This window comes from Convolutriloba macropyga, chromosome 3 (genome assembly GCF_964194025.1).
Source record: "Convolutriloba macropyga chromosome 3, txConMacr16.3, whole genome shotgun sequence".
Classification (NCBI taxonomy): domain Eukaryota; kingdom Metazoa; phylum Xenacoelomorpha; order Acoela; family Convolutidae; genus Convolutriloba; species Convolutriloba macropyga.
Genome location: NC_134470.1, coordinates 3895567 through 3919635, shown reverse-complemented (window position 1 = coordinate 3919635; position 24069 = coordinate 3895567). Strand labels below are relative to the sequence as shown.

At 35.2% G+C, this 24069-nt stretch overlaps 1 protein-coding gene across 1 annotated transcript in view; it reads right to left on the bottom strand.

The window, feature by feature from the left end:
• The window catches only part of LOC142335885 (serine/threonine-protein kinase 24-like), a 28029-nt gene that overhangs the window by 3470 nt on the left and 490 nt on the right, over positions 1-24069 (bottom strand). Inside the window, exons 2-8 of the mRNA XM_075384235.1 lie at positions 23779-23898; positions 23167-23352; positions 19979-20245; positions 19374-19559; positions 18791-19008; positions 12754-12981; positions 2348-2491 (exon numbers count right to left, since the gene is read on the bottom strand). Coding sequence (XP_075240350.1) covers positions 2348-2491; positions 12754-12981; positions 18791-19008; positions 19374-19559; positions 19979-20245; positions 23167-23352; positions 23779-23898 — 1349 coding nt within the window. The remainder of the gene's footprint in view (positions 1-2347; positions 2492-12753; positions 12982-18790; positions 19009-19373; positions 19560-19978; positions 20246-23166; positions 23353-23778; positions 23899-24069) is intronic.

Here is a 24069-nt window from a genome sequence, read left to right as displayed (position 1 = left end):
ATCAAAAGTTTTGATAGTTTCCAGGCTGTTTAAGACATCCACTAAACGAAAATGTTAATCGTTAAAATTGAAAAAATACTATGAACAATGTTTTACTCAAGATTTTTTTTACCTCGAAAAGGTGATAAAAAATCATTGTGCAGCAAGCATAACAAAATCAATAGTCATGTAGAGAGGATAAAACAATGTTTGCTATTTGGTGGAGGAAATTTTCAAAAAATTGCACCATCCTTCTTTTTTTTTACCTCGGGAAACCATTAATATCGAAATTTGAACAGTGAGCACATCAGGTTTAATTACACTGAATTGGTCTATTTTTTTCCGAGATGACCGTTGGTTTTTGAGACATTTGTAATTAAACTGACCAATCAACATCTCAGTGGAAAACTACGTGTATGCGGTAAAATGTTAGCGAAATTTGCTATCATAATTTTTTTCTACTCTACTAGTCCACAGCTCACTAAAAATTGTCATTCTGGCAGAATAATTTTGTTTTTCACAAAATTTTTCAAGTTTAGGGAAAATAAATTTTCAGATGTACAATTTTTGTGTGCACCGAACTGTTCGCATTAACTCCTAGTGTGTTTAGTTGGCTCCCTCCTTCAATAGATGAATCTGTTTTATCTGCGGGTGCAGAACAAAACTTTGTTCTGCATTCTTTTCTTAGACGATTGCGGTGACCCCAAACTTCTGCTCCAAAAAACCTGTTTTCCAGATATAATTCTATTGAAAAAAAAATTTTTGACCCCAACCAACATGCTTTTCGTTTTCCGATAAAGAGGTTTTTGATATGTTTAAAAACCGATTTGTAAGCCATTTGACCGGAATTGTTAGAAGGCGGGAAAACTTGGGCGACTCTGATAGCTGTTATTTTGTTTCTCATTGACTTCCCAATGACATGACCACAAAAATTATCCTCCTATCTTTGAAAGAGATCAATAAAAAACATAGCTGGCAGATTGCCAGAAAATAGCCGCAATAGATTCGTAGATCGGCATTCTCAAAAAAACAGTAAAAAAGACAGAACAAAAAAATTTGTCTTTTCATTGAAAGCTGATCTGTTATATTTTGTTATATTATGCAGTTCAGTTGAAATTGCATGAACAAATGAACAAAAAGTGGCTGTGACGTCATGGTCGTAACAAAAATCATGACGACGAAATAAAAAAAACATAGCAGAACAAGTCCTGACGTATAATTCAAAGAATTTTCATTGACTAAACAGAAAACTAGACCTTGAACGGACTATGAATGGATTGGGAAAAGCATTTAGAAAAAAATCCGATCCAAAAAATCGAAAATACAGTAAAAAGCAAAGTAAAATTGCCGCATGTGAACAAAAAACGACTAGCGAGAAAGCGAATTATTGTTCAAACACCGTTTTCTCACTCTACTTTAAATTTAGAGCGAAAAAATTTCACGCCGCAAAACCACTCGCTTTTTCGCTCCACTTCCTGTTTCAGCGTGACGAAAATCATTACTCCAATCTGACTTCAAAAATCATGAAAATGTGTGAACAGATCTTAAAAAAAAGACAGCGCCCCAATACACTTCAAATTTTTTGAATTGTAAAAAAAAACCAAGAGAAGGCCAATAATAGCCCCAGCTATCGCTGTGCGGCTATTAAAAAAATACAAACTAGATGTCAAAATGCTGCATGTGAACAAAAAACCACTAGCGAGAAAGAGAAATTTGGTTCAAACACCGTTTTCTCACTCTACTTTAAAATTAGAGCGGAAAATTTTCACACCGCAAAAAAACTCGCTTTTTCGCTCCAATTCCTGTTTCGGCGTGACCAAAATCACTACTCCAATTTGACATCAAAAATCATGAAAATGTGTGAACAGATCTTAAAAAAAAGACAGCGCCCCAATACAATTCAAATTCTTTGAATTGTAAAAAACCAAGAGCACCGCAATATAGCTCCGCTCAGCTTACAGCTTCGCAGCTATAAACATTTTGCAATTCAAAATTTCTTGTTAATTTTTAATCTAGTTCTACTGTTTAAGACCTCAATTTTCATATACAAGCACATTCCTAGCAGTTGCTGTAAGTGTCGTCGACGTCCTAAATATTATAAAATCTTCAAAAAATTTGTTAAAAGACAGAGCACCAATACAATCCGATTCTCGGATTGTAAAAAAAACAACGTCCCCAATAATAGTCGCTATCGCTTCGCGGCTATTGAAAAATATGTTAACTTCAACTAACACCATGAAACTATGATTTAAGACTATGAAACACCCAGAAAATTGGAGGCATCTACGCTCTCCCGTGTATGCGTGTTTCCGTGTTCGGTTCATCTTGTGCGTACTGTATGTGTTTGTATGTTTGTTTGTGTGTGTACCTAAGTGGGGATATGTTGTCAACATATGAGAAGGCGGCCTCCAGTTCGTCGACTGCCTCGTGTCTGTGCAGGTGTTGAGTCCTCAGTCTGCTGAACATTGGCACCAACTGACTGTTCCACGTGTCACTCACAACACTTACTCTCCTAGACATTGAAAAAATATAATAACACTTACGAGACATTGCCGACAAATTCCCGGAAAATAACCGCAACTAGACTGCAGAGACTCATAGTTAGAATATTCCACTGCGACCAAAGAAATGCTGCGCAAAAAATGCGAAATACTGATTTCTAATGCCATTCTTATTTTAAACTTAATCACGTATGTCTTTAAACTATTAGACCAAAACAATAATTTAGTTAGGGTGACAACTTTTAATCTTCAATAAGATCTTATATTTCCTATTTAAATTTCAGAGTGCAGAAGTCATTTTTTTGATTGACGTGTCATTTGAAACAATTATCAAACGATTGAGGTTAATTAAAACCACAGAGTAACAAATGATGTCACGCACATATGACTAGAAGCAACTTTCGAAAACTTTGAGTTGAATAGTTGAGGCAGGGCAAAAATTACGGAAAAGTCAAGCTCAAACAGGACAGGCAGATTACAGGAAAATAGCCGCCGTTGTCACCATTTGGGATTATCGGGAAGAGAAAAGAAGAAAGAGAAAAGAATCTACAAACTGTCAGGCTTTTTTTCTAATTGCCGAAAAATGTTCTAATTTTGTGTGCAGTTTAATTTACATTGCACAGTTTCACTGCATTCGGCTTCTAAACTGAAGTCTATTCAGCTTGAACCTGATACCATAACGCAACCGCTCTATTGACCTTTGATAGCCTAATGCAATATGACATAATTACCAGGCTTTATCGGATTATCCCTGCTAAATTTGCTCCTTTGACCCCGACCGTATTCACGATATTGCATAATTCATTGAGTGAATAGATTTCAAACCCAATCAGTAGAAACATTGAATGAGGTAAGTCAGAAACCCGTTAATTCGTGCCTTAGGTAAAACGAAAAATGTGAGCGACAGGTAAAACGAAATAAAAAACGTAGCAGGACAAGTCCCGAAAGACAGTCCACAGAACTGAATGAACTAAAGACCTAAACATCATTAGTTTCCAAGCAACATCAAACTTTGTCAGCCATAAAAGCAAATAACATTAAATCGCAAAAATTTTCCAAAAACATTAAACCCCATCATTTTCCAAAAACTAGTACTGTAAAAATCACCGATATTAACAACACATTATATATCTATTGACACTACGCATCATTAGAATGCGTACACTATACAAATAACCCTGTAGAAATTGAGACAAAACAAGAAAGCGCAAAACCAAACTGAGCAAGAATCAGAATCTTTATGCAAGTTTAGACCTTAAGTCGCCTCAGAGTAAAAGACCATAACTACATAAAATCATTAAAAAACGACAGCAGAGCATGCCACTTATGATTAAAATATCTTTTTAAATCTCATTGGTTGAAAAGGTCAAAAAGATCATCAAAAAAGACTATTCAAAAATTCACGAAAACATCAAAAACAATTGGTAAATCATAAAAAATTGCTAACAACTGAAGCCGATAAAAAATAAAATTTTACAGATGTTTAATCAGACTCAATAATTAGGTTCAGTTATGCCTCATTAGCAATGGAAGAGACTTGTCCTTAATAAGAGTAATTGATAGGACAGCAAAACTATTAACGCAGACATGCAAATTTCAAAAATTCGCAAAATTTTTTCGAGCGCAGTAAGTGTTTCAGTCAATGAAACATTTAGTTAGGAACTGAGACGATTAACTTTACTCTTTAATACCTCATTAACAACCGACAACCCCTGCCATTAACGAAACTGAGTGACAAGACAACGGGAAAATAGGCAATCAAGCGCAATTAGATTACATGTGTAACTTTTAATAGCACTCTGAAAACAGATGTCAAATTGTTACATGCAGAAAAAAAATTCACTCCCAAAATCCGAATATTTGTTCAAACACCAAACTATCACTGCACTTCAAAAGTTGTGTGAAAAAAATCAAGCTGCAAGCCTAATATTAATTTCGCTCCATTTAATTTTCCAGCATTACTGAAATAACTACTTTAATTTGACTTCTCATTGACATTAAAAAGTAGAAAAAAAGGAGCGAACTAATACAATCCAAATCTTTGTATTGTAAAAATAGGAGAGCGGGTAAATAATAGCCGCTCAGAGGCCAACAGCAGCTATTTATTCATGCAAAAATTAAGAAACCAAGCGTGGAAAAGTCAGTAGAGAAGTGAAATCGCATAAAATGGCTGGCAGATTGCCAGAAAATAGCCGCAAAAGATTCGTAGATCGGCAGTCTAAAAAAACAGTCTAAAAAGACAGACCAAAAAAATTCGTCTTTTCATTGAAGGCTGATCTGTTATTTTGATCAAAAATCTGTATTAATTCTTGCTGCCTCTATTAGCTGATCTCAAATAACCTTCATTTAGAGTGACACACACCCATTTGACCTAATCTCTTTGAAGTGAAGTAAATAAAAGTCAATTTCAAAGTGAGGAAGTCATTTTTGAGAGTGAGGTGAAACAAGTGTGACCAAAAATATAATCACGCGCATGAACAAAAAACTCGCTCCACTAAGAGCGAAAAATGACGTCACACATGCATTTCAGTTGAAATTGCATGAACGAAGGAACAAAAAGTGGCTGTGACGTCGTATGGTCGTAACAAAAATCATGACGACGAAATAAAAAAAAGCAGGACAAATCCTAACGTAAAACTCAAAGAATTTTCATTGAATAAACAGAAAACTAGACCAAGAACGGACTATGAATGGATTGGGAAAACCATTTAGAAAAAAATCCGATCCAAAAAATCGAAAAAAAAACTGTAAAAATCAAACTGAAATTGCCGCATGTGAACAGAAAACCACTAGCGAGAAAGCGAATTTTTGTTTAAACACCGTTTTCTCACTCTACTTTAAATTTAGAGCAAAAAAAATTTACGCCGCAAAACCACTCGCTTTTTCGCTCCACTTCCTGTTTCGGCGTGACCGAAATCACTACTCAAATTTGACATCAAAAATCATGAAAATGTGTGAACAGATCTTTAAAAAAAGACAGCGCCCCAATACAATTCAAATTCTTTGAATTGTAAAACATACCCGGCAGATTGCCGGAAAACAGCCGCCGTTGATTCCAATAAGCATGATTGGGATTGAACGAACAGAAGATATTGAAAAAAAAAGATTTTTATAAAAAAAAATTCTTATGTCCGATTTATTTTGATGGCATTTCGTAGTTGAACATACTTCTGTTTCTTAGAGAGAGGCTACAGGGGCTACTATCAACACCAATAAGCATAAGAGATGGTAACTAAGACTTATAGGAACGACGTTCAAATAGGGGGCATCTAAAATTGGGCTTTATGGATTTATCCCGTTTCTATTTCTGACTTCAATTTTTATACTGACTCTGTTCATTTTGAATTGCTTTGCTGAGCAACTGATGTTCAAATTCACTTTTTGCAGAATGAGAGAAGAGAGAAACTAGCCTAAAGAAGTCAAAAAGATTTCACGCAAAATGACGAAAAAGCGGCAAAATCGTAAAGCGAAAAAAAGTTCGACGAAGTAAAAAAACATAGCAGGACAAGTGCTGACATACAATTCAAAGAATTTTCATTGACTTAACAAACTAGAACTAGTACGGACAATGGGTGAATTGGAAAAACCATTTCTAAAAAAATCAGATGAAAAAAAAAAACAAAAAAAAACAGAAAATCAATGTCAAAATGCTGCTACGGAGAACAAAAAACCACTAGTGAGATATGTAATTTTGATTCTAACAAAAAACTAGGTCCAGAATGAGCTGTGAATGGATTGGGAAAACCATTCAGAAAAAAATCCGATCCAAAAAATCGAAAAAACAGTAAAAATCAGAGTGAAATTGCCGCATGTGAACAAAAAACCACTACCGAGAAACCGAACTTTTGTTCAAACACTGTTTTCTCACTCTACTTTAAAATTAGATCGAAAAAAATTCACGCCGCAAAACCACTCGCTTTTTCGCTCCATTTCCTGTTTCGGCGTGACCAAAATCACCACTCCAATTTGACTTCAAAAATCATGCTAATGTGTGAACAGATCTTAAAAAAAAAAAACATAGCCGGAAGAATTCCGGAAACGACTCGAAGTAGAAATCTGACTATTCTCACTAATCAGATGCATCACCAGCATATAACCAATCGACAGACATTGTAACCAATTCACAAATAAAAGACTGGAGAAGTGGAAACTTGACAAAGAACAAAAGCAAAAAATAATATTCTCTAAAAATCCAAACAAAATTCTCTACAAAAAGATAACATGCAGCTTCCCATCCCTAACTCATAGAAATCAATTAGTTATATATTTGGCTTGATCAATCGCCCACCTAGTACTTGCAGAGAAACGTTGAAGAACAAACTAAAAAAACACTAAGAAAAACTCTTTAACGAATTAGAGTTCTGTATAATTTGTTTAAATGAAAACTGCCCTGCTAAGCCTTCAAGTGCAAACTCAAAGAATCAACACCTACAAAAATGCTCCTTATTGAGAAAAAGTTAAAAACAAAAAAAACATTAAATTGGAAGAAATAGGCAAAAAACTTAGAAAAAAGACAAAAAGTGGCCAAAATTTGTTCTGATTTACTCGATTTTCTTTAACAAAAACAACTCAAAACTATTATCAATCAAAATGAGAGACATCCAAAAGAGCTACAACAACTGAATTTCACTAGAAAGCTCCCCAAATGCTATCAAAGGTTGAGGAAGAATAGAGACGACATTTAAAACCAAATTGAACAACAAAATTTGTTGAAATTGCATGAACGAAGGAACAAAAAGTGGCTGTGAGGTCGTATGGTCGTAACAAAAATCATTACGACGAAATAAAAAAAAGCAGGACAAATCCTAACGTAAAACTCAAAGAATTTTCATTGAATAAACAGAAAACTAGACCAAGAACGGACTATGAATGGATTGGGAAAACCATTTAGAAAAAAATCCGATCCAAAAAATCGAAAAAAAACTGTAAAAATCAAACTGAAATTGCCGCATGTGAACAGAAAACCACTAGCGAGAAAGCGAATTTTTGTTTAAACACCGTTTTCTCACTCTACTTTAAATTTAGAGCAAAAAAAAATTCACGCCGCCAAACCACTCGCTTTTTCGCTCCACTTCCTGTTTCGGCGTGACCGAAATCACTACTCAAATTTGACATCAAAAATCATGAAAATGTGTGAACAGATCTTTAAAAAAAGACAGCGCCACAATACAATTCAAATTCTTTGAATTGTAAAACATACCCGGCAGATTGCCGGAAAACAGCCGCCGTTGATTCCAATAAGCATGATTGGGATTGAACGAACAGAAGATATTGAAAAAAAAAGATTTTTATACAGAAAAATTCTTTTGTCCGATTTATTTTGATGGCATTTCGTAGTTGAACATACTTCTGTTTCTTAGAGAGAGGCTACAGGGGCTACTATCAACACCAATAAGCATAAGAGATGGTAACTAAGACTTATAGGAACGACGTTCAAATAGGGGGCATCTAAAATTGGGCTTTATGGGTTTATCCCGTTTCTATTTCTGACTTCAATTTTTATACTGACTCTGTTCATTTTGAATTGCTTTGCTGAGCAACTGATGCTCAAATTCACTTTTTGCAGAATGAGAGAAGAGAGAAACTAGCCTAAAGAAGTCAAAAAGATTTCACGCAAAATGACGAAAAAGCGGCAAAATTGTAAAGCGAAAAAAGTTCGACGAAGTAAAAAAACATAGCAGGACAAGTGCTGACATACAATTCAAAGAATTTTCATTGACTTAACAAACTAGAACTAGTACGGACAATGGGTGAATTGGAAAAACCATTTCTAAAAAAATCAGATGAAAAAAAACAAAAAAAAAACAGAAAATCAATGTCAAAATGCTGCTACGGAGAACAAAAAACCACTAGTGAGATATGTAATTTTGATTCTAACAAAAAACTAGGTCCAGAATGAGCTGTGAATGGATTGGGAAAACTATTTAGAAAAAAAATCCGATCCAAAAAAACGAAAAAACAGTAAAAATCAGAGTGAAATTGCCGCATGTGAACAAAAAACCACTACCGAGAAACCGAACTTTTGTTCAAACACTGTTATTTCAATTTACTTTAAAATTAGATCGAAAAAAATTCACGCCGCAAAACCACTCGCTTTTTCGCTCCATTTCCTGTTTCGGCGTGACCAAAATCACCACTCCAATTTGACTTCAAAAATCATGATAATGTGTGAACAGATCTTAAAAAAAAAAACATAGCCGGAAGAATTCCGGAAACCACTCGAAGTAGAAATCTGACTATTCTCACTAATCAGATGCATCACCAGCATATAACCAATCGACAGACATTGTAACCAATTCACAAATAAAAGACTGGAGAAGTGGAAACTTGACAAAGAACAAAAGCAAAAAATAATATTCTCTAAAAATCCAAACAAAATTCTCTACAAAAAGATAACATGCAGCTTCCCATCCCTAACTCATAGAAATCAATTAGTTATATATTTGGCTTGATCAATCGCCCACCTAGTACTTGCAGAGAAACGTTGAAGAACAAACTAAAAAAAACACTAAGAAAAACTCTTTAACGAATTAGAGTTCTGTATAATTTGTTTAAATGAAAACTGCCCTGCTAAGCCTTCAAGTGCAAATTCATAGAATCAACACCTACAAAAATGCTCCTTATTGAGAAAAAGTTAAAAACAAAAAAAAACATTAAATTGGAAGAAATAGGCAAAAAACTTAGAAAAAAGACAAAAAGTGGCCAAAATTTGTTCTGATTTACTCGATTTTCTTTAACAAAAACAACTCAAAACTATTATCAATCAAAATGAGAGACATCCAAAAGAGCTACAACAACTGAATTTCACTAGAAAACTCCCCAAATGCTATCAAAGGTTGAGGAAGAATAGAGACGACATTTAAAACCAAATTGAACAAAAAAAACGAGAAAAGGTAAGGTGTTTTTTTTTAATTTTACAAGAAAAAATGAAGCCAAAAAAAGTTACTTTGAGCAAATAGAGCAAAGAATTGCTCAAGAAATAATGGACAAGTCATAACAAGCTAAAAAAATTGTCTACGATTGAAAAAAAACGAAAAAAAGCAAAAAATTAAAAAAGTGGTTAAAAAATTCTCAATTTTTCTGTCATTTTTCTTCAGAAAAAAAATGTTTTATACCAACAAAATTGTAATCAATTTATATCCCTGATATTCTTTGAGTAACGAGCTTCTATGCAAATTGCACTTAAAGCAGTAAAACAAAACAAAAGGCCAAAATACATTAAATTTCGTCGAAAAATCAGCAAAACTGATCAAAAACCTCCAAATTTGCATAAAACTCCAATTAACTACTTGAAACCTTCAATTCCTTTCAGAACGAGCCCAAATCCAATACAATATCATATTCAGACCTCATAAACAAGAAAAATTGCAGAAAACTGCTTTTAAAAGCCGCACGTGAACAAAAAAATTCGCTCGCTCAGAGAAAATTTTTTTCACACATCAATTTCTCGCTCTCTCAAAAACAGCGGTATGAACAAAAAACCACTCTCTTTTCGCTCCACTCTTCACTTTTGTTCAGCAACCAAATGACTCCAAATTTTTTCACGCGTTTCATTTCCCGCTTAAAAATTCACTCCAATAAAATTGATTAAAAAAAACATAGCAGGACAAGTCCTGACGTACAATTCAAAGAATTTTCATTGACTAAACAGAAAACTAGACCAAGAACGGACTATTAATGGATTGGGAAAACCATTTAGAAAAAAATCCGATCCAAAAAAGCGAAAAAACCGTAAAAATCAAAGTGAAATTGCCGCATGTGAACAAAAAACCACTACCGAGAAAGCGAATTTTTGTTCAAACCCCGTTTTCTCACTCTACTTTAAATTTAGATCGAAAAAATTTCACGCCGCAAAACCACTCGCTTTTTCGCTCCACTTCCTGTTTCAGCGTGACCAAAATCTTTTTGACTTCAGCGTGACCAAAAACAATTTGACTTCAAAAATCATGAAAATGTGTGAACAGATCTTTAAAAAAAAAACATAGCCGGAAGAATTCCGGAAACGACTCGAAGAGTCGTCTTCATGAGAGAATTAACTTTCAAATCAACTGTTGTCTAATAATGTGACTACTAACAACAGAAAAAATTCCGTCAAAAAAATGAAGATAGCACATAAAACCAACTAAACTGAAAATTTTATTCCTGTATATAAAACAATCCAATTGTTTCTACGCAATTGAAAACGTCAAAGTACCTGAGCAGCAAAAATCTGCTCAGGAACCTGAGACATGTTAGGCTCCCAAAATGTTAGTTTGTAAGAAAAAGTTGAATAGTGCAAGAAATGGCCGAAAGTTGTTACAAAGTTTATAAATTTCCGTAAACTCTCAATCGAAACAATTTTAAAATTTAAAACAGAAATCAATTGGTAACTGAATAAACTTTGTCGCTTTAACTGTAAACAATAGTTGTCGCTTTAAATCACAATGAACGCAATAAAACTAAACAATGAACAAATGATTAATCAAATCGAAATTAATAATGAAAAAGAATAAAGAGACAGAACAATATTCAGACGCAAAAATTCGTATTTTTACCAAAACTAAGCCCTAAGAAAATTCGCAAAAACGAGTTGCTCAAAAATTGTTAAAGTGAAGGTAGCAAAACCTCAGTACCTTATGTTAAATAAAATCAGTTGGAAAAAAACTTCAAAAGAGAATGACAAAAAATATTAGTTCAAATCAAACAAAAAATTCGAAGGAAAATTACAAAAAATATTAGTTCAAATCAATTATTTTTTTAAAATAAAAGCAGGCAGGGCAAATAAAACTATAATTCATAGGAAAATGGTAAAAATAAACATGCTAGAATAGGGAGAATACAGATATTATGAAACAGATGAAAAAATAATTCGCAATTTCTGAAAAATCAAAAGAAAATCGGAAGATCTAATTATTATTCAAAATGAAAACATGGTTTTGTTTGTTAATAAGCAATCGAGGTTTAACAACATTACATAACCATCCTCCTGTCTCAGTAAGAAGTGAAAAGAGCGCAATTGCGAAACAGTAGAACAATTTGCAAAAAAAATGTTCAAATTATGGGATAAAAATTTTCACTGAATTTTAAAGAGTTGTTGCCAAAAACAAATAAATTAGCAACAAAACGAAACCAAAACCAACGATGGTGCACCAAAAGACTTTTAATGGTAAATAAATTCAAAATACAAACAAAAACTTGAAAACTTTGACAAAAACCGCCAAAATTGGATTAGTATGTGTACAATTGTATAAAACAAAAACACCTCACGTCACAAAGCGGCATCCAATTCAGGAATTATCAAAAAAAGATTGACATATGTACTAATTTGGTAAAATAAAAACCGCATAAAAAGCCAAAAATGAAGCAATTAACGAAAAAAAAACCAAAAATGGTAAAAAAAATTGAGAAAAATGGGCCAATTTTCCACTTGAAACGCATTATCAAGCTCTCAAAAACATTGTGGCATCGATTTCAGATGGTTGGATTTTTATGCGGTATCGAACAAAATTTACTTCTACAAAAAATCAAGTTACAATTTCAAAAAGTAGGCCAAATGGACGAAAAATACGGCTAAAAACTGTCATCTATATGCGTCGATCTCTCAAAAACTCTTTTCAAAGTCAAAAAGTCATTCACTGAACGCAGCGCATGAAGAAAAAACTTCTCTCGCTCAGAAAAAATTAGTTCACACCGCAATTTTACTCGCTTTCACTATTAGGTCAAAACGCCGCCTGAACAAATAGTACTTCCTGTAAAAAAAAAAGACCGAGAGAAAACCAATACTCCTCTTCGAGTCGTAAAAAAGACAGCGCCCCAATACAATTCAAATTCTTTGAATTGTAAAAAAGGACTTCTCCAATACTCCTCTTCGAGTCGTAAAAAGACAGCGCCCCAATACAATTCAAATTCTTTGAATTGTAAAAAACTAGGAGCGCAATAATAGCCGGCTGAGAAGATGAGGGCGGCTATTAAAAACCAAGAGAAGGCCAATAATAGCCCCAGCTATCGCTGTGCGGCTATCAAACAGTCAATCGAACATTTTTAAGATTCACGTTTGCAATAACTAAGTTACGTTTCCTTCGAGAGCAATTAAAATTTGGCCAGACCCATCGAGTCGTAGAAGAACTATAATCACGTGAATTCAGTCGAGTAACTGAAAGAGCCCCAGAAAAAAACTAATGCAGTTTTGATGTGCGAGACATATGATGCGAAATTTGCTTTCCCATCTTATCACATCAAAGTGCTCTATATATATATATCTCTGCACGACTTTGGATTCCGCAAGATTTCTAACTTGTTTGGACTGCTGTTGATGTTTCTGTCTCCTTTTATGGCTGGCGATTCCCCGGGCGATGGCGTCTCAGATCCAGATCCTGGTCCAGCGGGTGACATGACCATGGGACTACCTGGTCCGCTTCCTCTCCGATTAGAGGAGTCATGTTGTTGCAGGTTGTTTTGTGGACTGCGCATTTTCACTGTACCGTCACTTGGGAAGTTCCAACCGTCATTTTGACCTCCAGATCTGAAAAGATCATTTTTCCAAATGAAGAAGCTTTCTCGGATCTTTTTCGTCTATGAATCTCATCTTAGAGGCATAATTGAAACCCCCCAAACACGTGCTATATTAATACATCATTAATTTCCATTTAATGACACATTTTTGTAACCAAGTGTGGGGGGGGGGGGGGGGTACTACTAGTCAATCATGGAAAAGATCAATGCACTAATGCGTGGAACAGTAAACATACCCGGCAGAGTGCCGGAAAATAGCCGCCGTTGATTCCCATAACCAGAGAAGAAACTAATGGAAAAAATTCCCGTTGAGAAAAAACTAGTGAAAAAATGATTTTTGTACAAACAATTAAAGTGCGAACTATTTTGCAGCTGAACATACGCCTGTTTCGTAATGAGACTACACAGGGGCTAGTATCAATACCGAACATAACCGACTAAACGTCGGAAGACTTGCTCTCGAACGACTAGTTGTAGCTCTAATCAATTGCAGCCTGCTTCAGTCGGGGGGGGGGGGGGGGTAAATGGGACTAAGAAGTTCAATAGTGGGCTTCAAATAACCACATTAGAGGTTAACATATACCACTATTAAGATTTAAATTAAAAATTGACACCAATTTCGGCGCAGTTTTCATTTGACATTTAGTATAAAATTGCCGCCAATTGAGTTCAGCCGCTTGAAATTGTGATTGAGAGAGAATTCTAGATCACGCAAAACGCAAAAAGTCAAAGGCGTAAAAGTCACTCGAAAAGTCAAAATTGTCAAGCAAAAATTTTGAATAAAAACATAGCCGGTAGAATTCCGGTAACGACTCGAATCGTCGTGCAAAATAATCTCTACCCTATCCTGGAAAAAAATCAGAATATCGAAAAAAACAGAAATAACAAAAATAGTAGACCAAAGTAACATAAAAAGCGTTAAAATTTTTTAAGTTCAGGGGTGAGGGTAGGTGCTGGTGGGGGGTTGGTAGGTGGGGGCAGGTAGGTGGTGGTGGGGGGTGCAGGTAGGTGGTGGTGGGGGTGTAGGTAGGTGGGGTGGGGCGTAGGTACGTTGGTGGGGGGTGTAGGTACGTTGGGGGAGGGGGGGGGGGTTAGGTACGTTCGTTAGGTACGTGGGGGGGGGGGGGGGTTAGGTACGTTTGTAGTTCTTTTTTTGGGGGGGGGTTATTAGTTAAATGGAATCAAATTTTCTCAAAATGACCTCTTCACCTTGAATTAGACTGTTACCAATTGCTATACATTACAAACTAAACTATTGTTAAAGTTCAATGTTCGAAAACAGAAGTCAACCATCAAAAACGGAGGCTCGAATAGAAAGAAGTCAACAATAAAAGATCGAATAGAAAGAAGTCAAAATTCAAGTCATGAACAAACTTGCTTTCTGCTAAGAAAAAACCTGTTGAATCTCAATACTCCTCCTCGAGTCGTAAAAAGACACATAAGTTTACAATAATTGCCATGAACTACGTTCAAGAGCAATTAATAAGCATTAGAGATGGTAACTAAGAAGAATGTCCGAGTAACAGGCATCTAAAATCGGGCTTTATGGATTTATCACGTTTCTATTTCTGATTCCGCTTTTTTAATACTGAATCTGCTCATTTTCAATTGCTTTGCCGAGCAACTGTTGTCTAAAAACAGTTTAGCATAATGAGAGGAGTGAAACTAGCCTAGAGAAGTCAAAAACAAGCAGTGGGCTAAAGTAAAGCGAAAAAATTTTATTCGACGAAGTAAAAAAACATGACAGGACAAGTCCTGACGTACAAAGATTAGACCCAGCTAAAAAGCGAACTTTTGTCCAGCCACCGTTTCTAACTCATTTTTAGAATCAGAGTGAAAAAATTCACACCGCAAAACCACTCCCTTTTCCGCGACCAAAATCATGGTATCAATTTGACTCCAAAAATCGTGAAATTGGGTGAACATATCTTTGCCGTATGTAGCTAGCACGTAGCCAGAAGAATTGCGGAAACGACTCGAAGGGCATAAATTGCAAATTTAACTGAAATAAGGAACATCGTACTTAACAACAGTAATTACTTCAAAACAATAACATGAAAATGAACAATGGAAAAGTAGCTGACCAGAAAAGATGATAAAGCATCTGATAAATTCATTAAGTTGCAACTCCTTAACAATTATTCACCAAAAGACCATGCGACACGTTAAGATGGCATTCATTAAATGACTGCAAATTGACAAAACACCAGCAAAAATAGAGAAAACGGAGGTTAGGGAAAGGAAAAAGGACAAAAACTCTTCAAAATTTGAAAATTTAGCTACAGATTTTGCATAACCGCAATTAAGCTACCGACAAACCACTATAATTTAAAAAAGTTTATAACATGTCTGTTCAGGCATACAACAATCCAACGCCTTGCCGAATCATAAAAAGCTAAGAGCGAAAAGTATTTTTCTGTGAACTGCCCTGTCTCAGTTCCAGAAACTTCCAACAAGATCGCTAGGAAAACTCTACATAAAAAGTTAATCAACCAAACTTATGCCCGACGAATTGCTCTCGAACGGCAGACGAGGCAATATAATTCAGGGGCTGTAGCCCAGATAAATTTCTTATGGGTGCAAATTTTTCTTGCCAGGCCGGATTCGAACAACTGACCTCCAGATCCCTCGTCAGAATCACTAACCACTCGGAAATATGGCCCTTCTTGTTGCTATACTGCAACCGCTTTTACTTTAGCAACAAGCTTCACTTAGGAGTGAAGGCAAAAGAGATGACTCAAAAATGAAGAACGAAAGCGTGAAAAAGTCACTTGAAAGTCAAAGAACCTTCTAGAAAAAGCGCAAAATGGTCAACCGAAAAATTTGCATTTAAAAGTTCACCACGTTTACAATAACTGCTACGACCTTCACTCGAGAGCAATGAAACAGTAAAAATTAGCAAAAAGAACAAAATCCGAAGAAGTTAGAAAAAATAGGCAAGAAACAGACAAATATCCGCCGAAAACCGCTTAAAAGTTACTCGATTACCTTTACCAAACGATTGCAAAACAAATTAAAACTATCACAAGGCATCAGAAAAAACTAATTTGAAACCTATAGTTCCCCAAATGCTACGAAAATTTGAAGAAAACAAAAAGCATTTGAAAAGAACTTGAAATAAAAAATCTAATGAAAGTTTGAATTTCTGATTATATTTCTATATATATATATATATATATATATATATATATATATATATATCAAAAATTCAAACTTTCAGTAGATTTTTTTATTTCAAGTTCTTTTCAAATGCTTTTTGTTTTCAATTTTTCGTAGCATTAAATGATACTCTATATATATATATATACAGTATCATAATCTTTGCAACACAAAAAGCAAGTCATATCAGGCTCAGAATTTTATCGAAGATAAGGTTAAAAAAACGAAAGCTGCAAAAATTTAGGAAAAATAATTTAAAATGTCTCAGTATATTGTAATTCTTTCAACAAAAAGTTTACTAGCGAGGAAGCGATTTTTTCCAGCCACCGTTTCTAAATAATTTTTAGATTTAGAGCAAAAAAATTTACACCGCAAAACCACTACCTTTTTCGCTCCACTTTGTTTTGGGGAAAAACAAAATCATCGCTTCTATTTGACTTCAAAAATCGTGAAATTGGGTGAGACCTTTAAAAAAACATAGCCAGAAAAATTGCGGAAACGATTCAAAGGGGAAAAATTGCCATTTTAACTAAAATGATTATCAAGGTACTTAACAACAGTAATTACTTTAAAACAATAACATGGAAATGAACAATGAAAAAGTATCTGACCAGAAACGATGATAAAGCATCTGATAAATTCATTAAGTTGCAACTCCTAAACGACAATTCACAAAAGACCATGCAACAGGTTTAGATGTCGTTCACTCACTAAATGGCTACGAATTGACAAAAAATCAGCAAAAAATGTCAAGTAGAGAAAACAGAGGTTAGGGAAATGAAAAAAGACAAAATAAAAAAAAATCACTTCAAAAATTGAAAATTTAGCTACAGATAAATATTGCATAAACCGCAAATAAGCTACCTCCAAGCCATTATAATTAGAAACGTTTAAAACGATGTCTGCTCAGGCAATTAACAATCCAACAGCTTGCCGAATCATACAAAAAAAAGCTAAGAACGAAAAAACAGAAAATTAGGAACTTGTAGTACTCTTCTGTGAAAAATGCCCTGTCTCGAAATTTCCAGCAAGACCTAAGAAAAATTTGCATAAAGAATTAAAAAACCAAACTTGTGTCCGACGAATTGCTCTCGAACGACAGGCGAGGTAATTCAATTCAGGGGCTGTAGCCTGGATAAATTTTTTTTATGGGTGCAAAAATTTTTTACCACACCGGGATTCGAAAAAATGACCTCCCGATCTCTCAACAAAATCACTAACCACTCGGCTATCTGACCCTTCTTGTTGCTATGCTGCAGTCGCTTCTATTTACTTTAGCAACAAGCTTCACTTAGGAGTGAAGGCAATAGAGATCGCTCAAAAATAAAGAACGAAAGCGCAAAAAAGTCAAATGCAAAAAAGCGCATAAGGTTCTAGAAAAAAACGCATAAGGGTCAAGCAAAATATTGGATTAAAAAGTTCAACAAGTTTACAAAAATTGCTACGAACTGTTCGAGATCCATTAAACAGTAAAAATTAGAAAAAAGAAAATCAGAAGAGTTATCAAAAATAGGATAAAAACAGACAAAAATCCGCATGAAAGTTACTCGATTACCTTAACCAAAAGATTCCAATACTAAAATTAAAACAATCACAAGGCATCAAAAACAACTAATTTGAACCATATAGTTCCACAAATGCTACGAAAACTTGAAGCAAAAAAAACATTTGAAAAGAACTTGAAATAAAAAAATTGTACTGAAAGTTTGAATTTTTGATAAAACGAGAGCAAATAGAGCCAATAACAAGTTGATAGGAGCAAATAGAGTATTGAAACCTTTGCAAAACAAAAAGCAAGTCATAATAGGCTAAGAATCTTATCTAAGATTAGGTAAAAAACGAAAAGTTGCAAAACTTTAAAAATAATTTAAAAGGTCTCAGTATATTGTAATTTTTCTCAAAAAAAGGTTTCATACCAATAAAACTGTAATCACTTGGTATCTCAAAACTTTTTAAGTAATAAGCATGTATTCAAATCCAACGCAGAGCAGTAAAACAAAACAAAAGGCGAAAAATCGCTAAAACTCGCCGAAAATTCAGCAAAATAGCTGAAAAACTTGCAAATTGGTATAAAATTCATATTAATTGACAGAAAACTTTAAGCCACAATGAAAACAACCCAAAGAATAACACAGTATCATAATCAAACTTCTAAACCAAAAAAAAACTAAGAAAAAAGGCCGCACGACGAAATCGCTCAATTTTTTTCGCACCTCACATTCACGCTCTCTCGAAAACAGCTGTACGAACGAAAAACCACTCTCGTTTCACTCCACTCTTCAATTTTGTTCAGCAACCAAACCATTCCTAATTTTCGTACGCGTTTCATTTCCTGCTTCAAAATTCACTCCAATAAACTTTTTTAAAAAGGACTTCTCCAATACTCCTCTTCGAGTTGAAAAAAGACACCGCCCCAATACAATTCAAATTTTTTGACTTGTAAAAGACCAATAATAGCCCCAGCTATCCCTGTGCGGCTATTAATAAATGTGAACAATTATTGTTCATACCTTGTATCGTCGTATTTTACTTCGATTCTGAACCATTTATACATTTACGCTTCGATTCTGATTTAGGCAGTTGTTTTTCATTTTTAGGAAGCTAAGTGCTATTAGGTTTTCCATTAGAAGTTGAGGAATCTTAAAAGGCGCAAAACAAACTTGTGCGTGCGACTGTCGTGGTCATCACTCTCCCCGTTCGCATCCTCGTCGTCTCCAGCCCCCTCTGCCTCCCCATTTCGATTGTTACTACTGTTGTTCTGGTGTCCCCTCTCGTGCTGCCATTTCCTGTACTTGTCAATCAGCTCCACCAGCACTGCCGGCTTCTTTCCATTCCTCACTAGGAAGCGATGCTTTAGAAGCTCTTTCGCACTCGGTCGCTAAACATCACATCTGTTCGAAGGTTTAATATGAAATCAAATGAACATTGCCAAGTAATCATCGCATCGGGCCTTGTACTACATTTACCCACCCCCCCCCCCCCGGAAAAGTAAATGTTACCCCCCCCCCCCCGGAAAAGCATCGGCAACACAATAATACCCATCACAGGTAGCCAGTGAATGACGCAGTTATGAATAAACATTTTAAATGCGAACGTGTAGGTATTGAATGCCAGATCTCTGCGTTATACAGTGCTCGATATTGAAACTGACGGCGCTTTAAGACTGGCAAAGTGCGGTTCTCGATTGATACCAGACTCATCTCAGCAGAGTCACGGAACATATACAAACGGCATTTCACTCACATATGCAGTGTTTTTGTTGAGACAGTGCTCGACGAACTCTTTGAAGGCCTTGGAGAAGTTTCCCTCCAGGACTGGAGAAGGCTGTTTGGGTATGAGGAAGAGAACCCTCATTGGGTGCAGCTTGGAGAAGGGTGGCTCCCCCTGTGCCAGCTCAATTGCCGTAATCCCCAGTGACCAAATGTCCGCCTAGAAACAATCGAGACGCATGAAAACAAATTAATCATAAAACCTAAGGTGATCCTTGCTTTACAATATGATATTCTCTTTACTAAGATTATACAGAAGTAATTAAATCGTCAAAAGCCAATTGAACCAAACAAGAAGCTTTACGCTTAGTAGCCAACTTGCGATTATGGAGACTTGTCTCGCTGAGGAGAGGGGGGTTGGCTTTTTGAACTGTCACAAATCTTCAGTTGGCTGATGAATTTCGCGAAGATATTAAACTCCACAAAATATGATTAATGCATTAATTCAATTGTGACGTCAACAAAAAACTCGCAGGAGCACCAACAATTTGACCCCCCCTCCCCCACCTAAATGAATACAATATGAAGGTTTATATAGGAACAGCAGCCAAGAAACAGTGAAATGACATATTCCCTAACCTTGTAGTCATATTCTGACTGCTGGATCACTTCGGGTGCCATCCAGAAAGGTGTGCCAGTGAACGTGTTCCTCTTCATCTGAGTATCTGTCAACTGGCCCGACACTCCAAAGTCACCCAGTTTTACATCCCCGTTCTCAGCTAGTAGCACATTGGCCGCTTTAATATCTCTGTGCAGTTTCCTTTGGCCGTGAAGATACTCGAGTCCTTTGAGCACTTCTCTCAGAATTGTGGCAATGAACACTTCTTCAAACGGCCCTGGCTTCATCTGGAGTACACAAAATTATTGTAGAATCAATAAAAATGAGAACATAGCCGGCAGATTGCCGGACAGTAGCAGCAAAATAGACAGCTGAGACTGCATAGTTCACAAATCCAGACCAGAGAAAACATGCCACTCATTTCAAATTACCATAATTTTCAAATTAAATTTCAATGGATGTCCTTCAAGTAATACAGCCTTATAATCATCAAGCTTGGGCCTTCAACTCAGCCGGGGGTTGGATATTGGGCGAAAACTCGATTAGGCAAACACATCTTTTGTAGCCATCAGGCGAAAATTTTGCACTCAATTTTTGTGGACATTGGGCGAATGCCGTAATTCAAACACTTAAGGATGTTATTTCAGAATCCACTTAGATGCTATAGAGTACTCAGGTGTCCCTTTGTTCACTCACTGACTTTCCTGCTTTCTGCACGCTCATTTATCAAAAATTAGCCAGATGAATTCCGAAAGAACACGACGAATAGTCTCACGACGAAAAACTACAGAAAAGAACACGACGAAAAACTACAGAAAATATCAATTAATTCTATATAACATACCCGGCAGATGGCCGGAAAATAGCCGCCGTTGATTCTCATAACTCTATTTGGATTGAAAGAAAAGAAAATATCAACAAAAATTGATTTTTGTATAAAAAAAGTTCGACGAAGTAAAAAAAACATAGCAGGACAAGTCCTGAAACACAATTCAAAGGAAAAAATGGAAAAATTAGAAGTACTTCATCTGACCAGCAGATCAACTGAACCATGCGAGCCTAAACACAAACAAAATCATCAAAAAATTGAGAAACTAAATCAAACAAACTAAACAAAAATAGCTCTTGAAGCTTTTACCCCTTAGGAAAAATTTGATCCCTTTAAATATACTTCAAATATGTTCACGACCAAAATTATTTTTGACCGAAACATTAAAAAAATGAAATCAATTGCAAATTCAAATGAATTGTTGATGAAAATCGTGATATTAATATCTTCACAATAATTTTTGTGTCTCGAGAGGTTATACAGTAACCCAATTCCAAGCCCTAAAAATCATGGGCTCAAAGATTGATAGGCAATAAATTATAAAAATTTCAAAATTCAAAAATATAAATTCGTTCCATTAAAATGTTGAAAACCATTCCATTGCCCCCAAGCAACTATTTGATAACGTACTATCAAACCCTGGATGAGGTTACCTGGCTACTGAGGCAAAAAAACAATAAAATACTTTGAAAAACTTGAAAAAAAATTGCAAATTTTATCCAAAAATTTCTAAAATTCGAAAGGTTAAATTGTTGAAAACAAATCTATTGAAACTAACAACCATGCAGTAATCTTTCATCACACCGTCAAATAGGTTTTTGGGCACCTCAGAATGGACAAATATCAAAAATTGACAAAAAATTTAGAAAACCTTGAAAAAATATGCAAAAATTATCAAAAAAATTGCTAAAATTCGAGACACTAGAATGTGGAAAACCAATCCATTATTACTAGAAACTATGCAGTGCTCTATTACCAAACCTCAAAGGAGATTCCCTGTCCCCAGAAGCTGGAAAAACTAAAAAAGGTGAAAAATTTTCTAAAACTTGAAAACAATTACAAAAATTAGTATCATTTTGCGTGCACTGAGCACTCAAATGACGACTAAGACTGACTTTGGGCCTCTACTGATACTTAATGCTCCTGGGCTCTACCTGTTTATCCCGTTTTGAAAGATCAAAGTCATTGAAAAAATGTGTGAAAACATCTTTAAAAAAAAACAGCGCCCCAATACAATTCAAATTTTTTGAATTGTAAAAAGTAGGAGCGCTATAATAGACGGCTGAGAAGATTAGGGCGGCTATTAATAATACATGTGTACCTTAAACCATAACGCTTCTTCTATGTAATTCAAAACAATCAAATGACAGGCTCTCTTTTTCTGCAGAAACAAAGAAAATACAGGAATTTAGTGGTACCTAAATATTCAAAAGAAGAAAAAGCGTAATCAAATATCAAATGAAAAGAAAAACATATCCGGCAGACTGCCGGAAATTAACCGCCGTTGATTCCCATAACTCTATTGGGATTGAAATAGAAGAAAATATCAACAAAAATTAATTTTTGTATAAAAGCATTTTTAAGTGCGATTTATTTTGATGTCATTTCGTAATTGCACATACACCTGTCTCTCAGTGAGACGCTACAGGGTCTAGTATCAATACCAATAAGCATTATAGATAGTGACTAAAACTTATGAGAACAAAGTTCAAGTACCGGGCATCTAAAAATGGGCTTTTTGGGTTTATCCCTTTTCTATTTCTGACTCTGATTTTTAATACTGACTCTCTTCATTTTGAATTGCTTTGCTGAGCAGCTGCTGTTTAAAAAAACTTTGAGCAGAATTACAGAAACGTGAAACTAGCCTAGAGAAGTCAAAGATTTAACGCAAAATGTTGAAAAAGCGACAAAATGGTAAAGCGAAAAAAAAGTTCGACGAAGTAAAAAAAAATAGGAGCGCTATAATAGCCGGCTGAGAAGATGAGGGCGGCTATTAATAGGCAAAACAATTGCCTAAAAACTCACAAATTAGCGAAAAAACCTAATATTAACTACCAATAAACTTCAAAACAATATCCGGCCAAAACTAGTTATTAATATAGCCAATTCAAAATTCTCCGCCTCAAATTGTCGCTCTCTCGGTAACGGCGGTATATAAAAAAAAACATCGATCTTCGGTTCACTCTGCAATTTTGTTCAGTACTCAACTTCAGTACCGCTTCAACAGTACCGCTTCAAATTTAACCACACGTTTCGATTCCTGCTCAAAAATTCACTCCAATAAAATAGATTAAAAAGAATTCTCCAATACTCCTCTTCGAGTTGTAAATACAGAAAACCAATACGCCTCTTCGAATCGTAAAAACGAAGATTACCTACCAGGTCGAGTGCAGATCCACCCCCTAGGTACTCCATGATGATCCAGAGCTTAGTGCCTTTGAGGAATGAGTTGAAGTAGTTGATGACGTGTGGCGACCTGCATTGGGAGAGAGTCTTGATCTCCTGCAAAATGTCTTCTATCTCGTCTTCCGCCTCCTCTAGGTCTATCAGTTTTATTGCCACTACCTACACAGTAATTACAACATTAAACATCATGATGGGCTATACCAACATGTTATAATAACATTTATTATTACCTTTTTTCTCTTAAACTTATTTAAATCTTGATTGCAAGTTTAGAGAGTCTCACTGCGGCAGGATTTGCGGGTACTAGTACCACGTTACCTGTCCTCTTTGGTTGCGGTAAAGAATTGTTTTGTTTATTATTAGATGTTAGATGTGTATTACCTGATCAAAGAAATGAACTCTTTCTTTCTTATAAAAACAGCAAACATTTGTGACAATTTTTTCATTAAAAATCTTCTGGTTAAGTTGAGATACTGAGGGTTACATTGTAAAACATCAATTTATTTCGAGCACACAAGTTCTTTTTGGGATATCTAACAGAATACATAGGTAAGTGCAACTGAAAAAGATGAAAATGTTACAGACCTGTTTGGTATTGTTGTCGATGCCTTTGAACACTTCTCCAAAAGATCCCTTGCCCACTCTCTCCAATTTAGTGTACAGACTCTCTGGGTCCCCATTAGAGCCCCCAATGCCAGAAGATCCCTAAAATAACGCACTTGACCACAACCTAAAGGCTTTCACATATATACAATACCAATTAATTACAACCAGACCAGTCCAACTAGTGTCAAAGAAAAGAAATTTTCGAAAAGAAATTTATCAAACATCTTATTCAATTACATTTTTACAGAAGAAACATCAAAAAAGTAATTC